The 7,364-nt window shown below is 43.2% G+C and overlaps 1 protein-coding gene and 1 non-coding gene across 3 annotated transcripts in view; both read left to right on the forward strand.

Moving 5' to 3' along the window:
- The window catches only part of SGPL1 (sphingosine-1-phosphate lyase 1), a 37,335-nt gene that overhangs the window by 21,345 nt on the left and 8,626 nt on the right, over positions 1–7,364 (forward strand). For both annotated transcript variants that reach the window (XR_009557618.1, XM_035138700.2), the window contains exons 7-8: positions 6,048–6,136; positions 7,204–7,309. Coding sequence is in view for 1 of the 2 variants with exons in the window: in XM_035138700.2 (XP_034994591.1) it covers positions 6,048–6,136; positions 7,204–7,309 (195 nt within the window). In the remaining variant the exon portion in view is untranslated. The remainder of the gene's footprint in view (positions 1–6,047; positions 6,137–7,203; positions 7,310–7,364) is intronic.
- Positions 3,933–4,011, forward strand: TRNAI-GAU (transfer RNA isoleucine (anticodon GAU)). Its single transcript has one exon. It is a non-coding gene; the product is annotated as a tRNA-Ile (tRNA).

Genomic DNA, 7,364 nt, shown 5'->3' on the forward strand with positions numbered 1-7,364 from the left:
CAAACCCGGAAGTCTTTTCGCCGTTTGCACGTTCTGCACCTGCACAGAAGCGGTGTGTGCGGTCTGCGCATGCGCAAAGCACAAAATTGCACTTCGCACATGCGTAAAATGGACGCTTTGACATCCGAAGGTTTCGACTTACAAAGAGCGCCGCGGAACGGATCGCCTTCGTAAGTCGAGGCACCACTGTACAGCATTAAACATTAAAAACTTCCCTAAACAGGGCTGACTTCAGATGTCTTTTAGGAGTAAGATACCGTAGTTGCTTATTGCCTTGACATCTGATGGGAGGGCGTTCCACAGGGCGGGTGCCATTACCGAGAAGGCCCTCTGCCTGGTTCCCTGTAACGTCACTTCTCACAGTGAGGAAACTGCCAGAAGGCCCTCGGTGCTGGACCTCAGTGTCCGGGCTGAACGATGGGGGTGGAGACGCTCCTTCAGGTATACAGGACCTGAATGGGAGAGCAGGGATAAAATTCCAGTTTTAAGTATTGAGGCAGCTGCTCTTGTCCAACAGCAGATGAAGACTGCCAAGTGACTTTTCTGAAAGAGGCTTAGTTGTGAGGAGGGATGGTCCTTTTGTGTCTGTGGGGCTGAACCCGTAGACTGTTGTTGTGCAGTGTTGCCCACCAGTTGAGGCTGAGTGCTTCTAGCTAAGCAGCAGTGCACTGAAACCACTGCTATCGGTGCCCAGTCACCAGCCATGACCTTGACTGGGTAAGGCATTGTTGCTAAAGAAGCAGCAGACCCACAGGCGAGGGTTGTACTTTCGACCTTATTAAAATTAATTTCTTGCAAACTCGTCTTACAGGGTTAGCATCCCCTTGCAATCTGTAGGGAAGGAGCTGCCCACAGACAGTGAAACTTAGGAAGGAGGTTAACAGTTCAAAGGACTCGGAGGTGTATGGCTAGAGGTTAATAGAACTCACTTGGAGCAGAAAATATGACAGGTGGTGTTTTGAGGAGGCAATTCTTCAATGATATGAATAGTTGCTTGAATAGCTGCATATTTGTTGGTGGTTAGCATTTACTTAGCATTTCCTCTCAAGGGTTAAAGGGTTTCACATACATTCTCAATGAATGCTTACAACTACCCTGTAAGACAGGCTAGTATCCTTCTTCCTGTTACAGATGCGTCTGTTATGTGGCAGCTTGGTGGGATCATCACAGCTCATTCTCTTAATCACTAAGCCCCATTAGGTCTTAGGAGCCACAGTTCCATTTTGCACAAACTTTTAAAAGAGCCTAAATACCATTTAACTGAGTCTGTGCAGCCTTTATTTGCTTAGTTAATTCTGTTTGACTTTTGGTAACACAAAATGGGTCCTTCTGCACTATAAAGATAGAGAGAAAAAGGCTTACGTACAATTAACAATTCTTTTTTAAAAAGTGGTACAGTCTTTGTTAATTGATTATTGCCATGCCTGTCAATATATCTTCCTCATTCTTTATTGTTGCTGTAAATTTCTGGAAGTTAAAATGTGTTTTTGAAATTCTGAGTGTCCTTTTTTTTTTTTTTTACTTGAGAGCACAGCACGGATACTTCCTTTTCCTAATCTCTTTAAAAATGTTTTTCTTGATCTATTTTCTCGCGGTATAGTATTGTTGAGTTTCAAGGCCATACCTCTCAGTGCTTGGGCACAGCAGACGTTTATCCTGAGGCCTAATAACTATGCCTGATTAATGAAAACATAATTGGCGCGTTTCCAGGCGCTCTGGTTTCCGTCACGGTGTTCTGTTGCGCCAGAAGCGGTTTAGTCATGCTGGCCACATGACCCAGAAAGCTTTCTGTAGACCTTTGCCGGCTCCCTTGGCCTGAAAGTGAGATGAGTGTCGCAACCCCATAGTCACCTTTGACTGGACTTAACCGTCCAGGGGTCCTTTACCTTTTACCTTTTGACTCAGGCCCTCCTAATACAATAATGCTGTGAAGCTCCCTCTTTGCCACTTCCTTTGTAGAATTTTTTTTAAGCCCACAGAGTTTCACTTCACAGCAAGTTTACATAACAACCTTTGAATGATTCCTCCCCTTGGGAGGTGCATCATTGAAACCTACCTCAGCCAACCCCCGCAAAACCAAACAACTTCCCCTTAGATCTTCCCCTGCTGTTGCAAGCCAGCTGCAAGCTCCCATACTTCTGTGTCCTTCACTGACTATGCTCTAGTCTAGTAAGACATGCCAGAGATTTTGCCATGGAATGTTTGCAAGAGGCATGGAATGTTTGCAGAAGTGTGTCAATGCAAGGAACAGGGAGAGGTGCAATATGATCCCAACCCTTTTGTAATTAATTTCCTGAAATTAAAACTTTCAAATCTCTGCTGCCTTTGCAATCTGCTAGCATCCACCACTCATCAAAAGCCACTGAGCCCAAGTATCGTCTAGCTATCACTACCCTTCAAAGAAAGTTCTTGAGCTATTACGCTAAACAAAGAAACTAAATGTGGCGAAGAGCTGTAGCAGTATTCTTATTGCCTGACCCAAGGAATTCCAGGCTGATTTTTTTTGCCACATCTACTACTGCGTTGGGTCAGTGCCCGGGCATGTTTTACCTTGTGAAATGGGGAGCTTTCATTTTTAGTCTCCTCTCTTGCACCATATGAAATAAACACTTCTGGTTTATTTCCAGTTTACAAAGGCTGTGCACATAGGCCTTCTTGCCACTTCCAGCCTGCAAGGCTTGACTTTCAATGCAAAATATATTGCAACAGTGAGAAGATGATTAGGGACAAGGCACAGTCGGAACCTCTGGTGAAAGCCTACCAAGTCTTAAGAGCAGTCCCACTGCTCTTACCCGTAAAGAATTAATTGCCAATGGTGGCATTTTGTTTTTACCAGAGGTTCAGGCTATGTGTCGCTCCAGTTTTGCTGTGTCTGTGGGCATAGATGTGCTGCCGCCTTGTGGGTTTCCAACCAAACTCAGAGGATTACATGCTTCTGTCGTACTCCTCTACCATTGTAACAAACTTAACATTGCCTCTTGTGCTTGCAAAACCATTCCCACTTTTAACGAGGAAACTACCCATGAGCTTTAATCCCAGTACCAAAGGATATTTATTCCTCTTGGTCTCTCACACGCCCTTTCTGTCTTCTGCAGACTTCAGAAATGCACATTTTAAATGTGCTGTTCCCTGCTCAAACTGGCAACATTCAGAATAATCTTGTCAAGAAACAAAAGTGAAAAGGAAAAACGAATAAGGCCAATTTTTTTTTGCCCAGCTGTTCTGGGGGTTTAATAACTAGATATGCACTGGAAGCAGAACCTGCCTCCCTGCCTCCCTCCCAAATGTTGCTGTATGTACTACATCTTCCATCAGTGGCTGTGCTAGCAGGTGCTGATGATAGTTGTAGTATAACATAACATAACATATGAAGGGGCACCAGGTTGGGGAAGGTTAGTATGAAGATTTCCTGTCAAGTAATTTCCTTACACAGAACAGGTCAGAATAAAAGAGGAGTTTTTTGTATAGGAAATGCTATCTTTGGTTTTATTTTCTTTCTTTTTTTTTTAGGGGGGGGGAGATGACACCCCATGCTTCCCTCGCTTGCAAATAAGCCCAGCCTTTTCTTTCCAGACACATGCCATGCTGAAATTAGCCAGTGCTTTACTCAAATCCCACTTGGGAAGAACAACAGCACTGGGATAAGAATCTTGCTGAGCAACATACAATTCCTTGTTAGTGTTTTCACAGCTGTCAGGCTTCTGCTAAAAACAAACAGTACATCATCTGTTCTTTTTTTTGTTAGAGGGATACGGTCGGGAGTGACATACTGTCTTGTGCAATGACAGTTTGTTTTCTTGGGTTTGTTTGTTTTTTAAGGGAAAGGAATCAAAAGCATGTGGGATCTTACATTGACAAATTGTGAGCTATGTATTCCAAGGGGGTTACAGTGATTCTGAGATTTGGTAGGGAACTACAGGTTTCACAAATAAGCCATAGGTGGATAGCTCAGTTGGTTAGAGCGTGGTGCTGATAACGCCAAGGTTGCAGGTTCGATCCCTGCATGGGGCAGCTGCATATTCCTACATTGCAGGGGGTTGGACTAGATGATCCTCAGGGTCCTTTCCAATTCTCCAATTCTGTGGCAGGGAGCTATTTGTACTCGTTCAGTTGGACTTTGTGGTTTCAACCTGCAAGGCTAGTAAATTTTTTATCATGCAAGTTATTACTTCTGGCACACAAACTTTTTTCATATGCACACAATATACGTGCCTTTATTATTTGTCATTTTTTTAAAAAAATATATATTCACCTTTCCTTATAGTAAGTGCACTAAATCTATTACATTGACCTTCAGTACTGGCATTGTGTTTTCATGAAGTTTCCACAACTGAGGCATAGTTGTGGGTAGTTCGACTGTAACAGCCTCCCCCGAAGAATCTTGGGAAGTGTAGTTTGATGAGGATGTTGAGAATTCCCACAGAACTACACCCCCCAGGATTCCTGGGAGAGGAATGTTAATTTTAAACTGGTTTGTAGTGTAAAAATACCCACTGCTGCCAAAGTGCCATAATTTGAGATTTGCTCTCCTTTCATAGAAATGGTTCTTCTTTATTCATGTGCCATGTAGGAAGTACTCTGGAGGTGCTTAAAAATGATCGTAATAGGGTGTTCTGCTGTGGAATGCCAACCTTATATGTAGTGGAACTGACAGTTTAGCAAGGAAGAGTTATACCCTTTAAACTTCCTTTGAGAGAGTGTGTGTATATATACAGTGGTGCCTCGCAAGACGAATTAGTTCTGCGAGTCAATTCATTTTGTGAAAAATTTGTCTTGTGAATCACGGTTTCCCATAGGAATGCATTGAAATTTCTTTTTTTGCCATTGAAACGCATTAATTAAATTTCAATGCATTCCTATGGGAAACCGCGATTCGCAAGATGAATTTTTCGCAAAATGAATTCGTCTTGCGAGTCACCATCAGATTGCAAGACGCATTCGTCTTGTGAAAAATTCGTCTTGCAGGGCATTTGTCTTGCGAGGTACCACTCTGTGTGTGTGTGTGTGTGATAAGACATCTCCCCATTTCCCTTAAAATAGTCAAATTCAGCTTTTTTTGCATACAGAATTAGAAAGATATCCCCAGACGTTGTCTGCTTCATTTTTTGCTTGTCACGTTCTGAGCTTCCCCTTTTTATTAGTGGAAGTCAGTCAGCAAAAAAGCTGTCAGCTGTTGCTGAGTCACCTGACATTGGCCAGCTGCCCAATATATTGCAAAAACCAGAATATTAATGTCCTGTGACAGTGATTCATAGTCTCAAGGAGATAATAGTCTACACTGGAAGGCAACCAAGACAGTGTTATATAAGCTAAAGTTGACATCAAAGCTTTAAGCAGGGGTCAGAAAGGGTCTGAACGTGGCAGTTCTGCAATGTTCTTAGCTTGAAATTGTGCTGACAACCTCACTCAGTAATGGACTAGACTCTCATTTACATTTCTACCACTTATAAATTTGGGATTGTCCAATGAAGAGTGGTCCTAATCTTCAAAATACCACAACTCTGCTCTTTTCTGATATGCACAGTAGCTGGAATGTTTAGATACACTTTTGCACAAAGGAGTTAAGAAAGAATGGCTTGGACGCTGGATCCCACCACACCAGGCCAACAACAACAACAGCCAAGTCCCTTAAGCAGATTTCTCATTCAACTGTCTCCCTTTCTCAGATTACGTCAATATGTCTCTTTGGGTTTATGTGTACCAACAAGTCTGGCTGCAGAAAAGTCCTTGCCATGACTGCCTACAGGAGCTTTTGTAGTTAACATGCTGACAGTCCAGCTGGGAGTCCCTTTGTTCTGTTAGTGCAATTTGCGTGTGTGGAATTCTTCCCTTGTTAGGATAGGGCATTGCATATCCTTGGCTTGATTGTGGTGTTGCTGTGGCACTTACATCCTCTCCCGTGATATTTGTGTGTGTGTGTGCGCGCACACACACTTTCAGAGTTTCTGATGACTAGAGACTAAAATTCACTTTCCAGTATAAGACTGTACTTCCATTTGTATGTGGTCATTTAAGTGTGTCTGTTGTTTTTAATTCCTTCTAAACAGATGACCTCTGGTGGGACTGAGAGTATCCTGATGGTCTGTAAAGCTTACAGGAATTTGGCTTACGAGAAAGGAATCAAGCATCCAGAAATGTATGTAGCCCATTCTCTCTCTCTCTCTCTCTCTCTCTCTCTCTCTCTCTCTCTCTCTCTCTCCTGCATCTTACGCTTCTGAACACCAGTTTCTGGAAACCACAAGAGCAGAGAGTGGTCTTGTACTTGGATCCTGCTTGGCCTCTGGTTGGCCACTGTGAGAACAGGATGCTGGACTAGATGGGCCATTGGCCTGATCCAGCAGGGTCTTTTTATGTGTGTGTGGTCAGTGTGGTCCATTTTTATTCCCCCTCCCAACAAAGTAATTAATCACAAAGTAACTTCTCCTTATTATAGGAGAAGTTATTTTCATTAAGCATCTTTTTAGACCGGTCCCTACTTTAACTTTTCATATGCTGGGCCAATACTTTATACCGAATAAAATGGAACCAAAAACCTAAGCGGAAGGGGTAGCCAAACATGGTTCCCTTCAGATGTTTTTTGGACTCCCAACTCCCATCAGTCCCAGCCCGTGTGGCCAATGGTCATACTCTAAATTAAACTCTGAATTCACTGTAGAATGGCAAGAATTTAAAGTGCAACTTTGAAACCTCTTCTAAATGCACCCCCCCCAAAGACTTTTGCTTATCTAGGAGCACTTTGGAGTTTGGTTGTTGTCAGTGGAGGCAGAATAATAGGATCACAAAATTGGAAGGGCCCACGAGGATCATCTAGTCCAGCCCCCTGTCAATGCGGGAATCTTTTGCCCAATGTAAGGCTTGAACCCACAACCCTGAGCCCTTCTGTTCCCAAAGCTGCCTGCCATGCAGAGGGTGGTGACTGTTGTTTGTGACAAGCCAAATACCCCACTGGGCCCACAGAATAACTTGTGCAGTTTTCCAAACTGTGGTCTTGTGTGGTTGCTGGTTTTATTTTAATAGCAGAAACAACTTGCCAGAGGTCCATGCGATGCATGTATTTCTTTTAAGTCCCCCACATCTCCCAAGCTTTCAGGTGTATATCCGTTTATTTTTGTGCAGACAAGGAGGGGATAAAGCAGGAAAGATACGAATCACAGGCAACTACAAACGTTTTCTGAGACATCTTGCTCTATCTGTCTTCCCCAGGCTGGTTCCACAGAGCGTCCATGCGGCATTTGATAAAGCAGCTCATTATTTTGGGATGAAGATTGTGCACATTCCATTGACCAAGACGATGCAAGTAGATGTTAAGGTATTGCTCAGATATTCTCAGACCTCTTGTCAATAGTGACTGTGTAAAGTATCGA

The sequence above is a fragment of the Zootoca vivipara genome, chromosome 5 (genome assembly GCF_963506605.1).
Source record: "Zootoca vivipara chromosome 5, rZooViv1.1, whole genome shotgun sequence".
In the NCBI taxonomy this organism is placed as follows: Eukaryota; Metazoa; Chordata; class Lepidosauria; order Squamata; family Lacertidae; genus Zootoca; species Zootoca vivipara.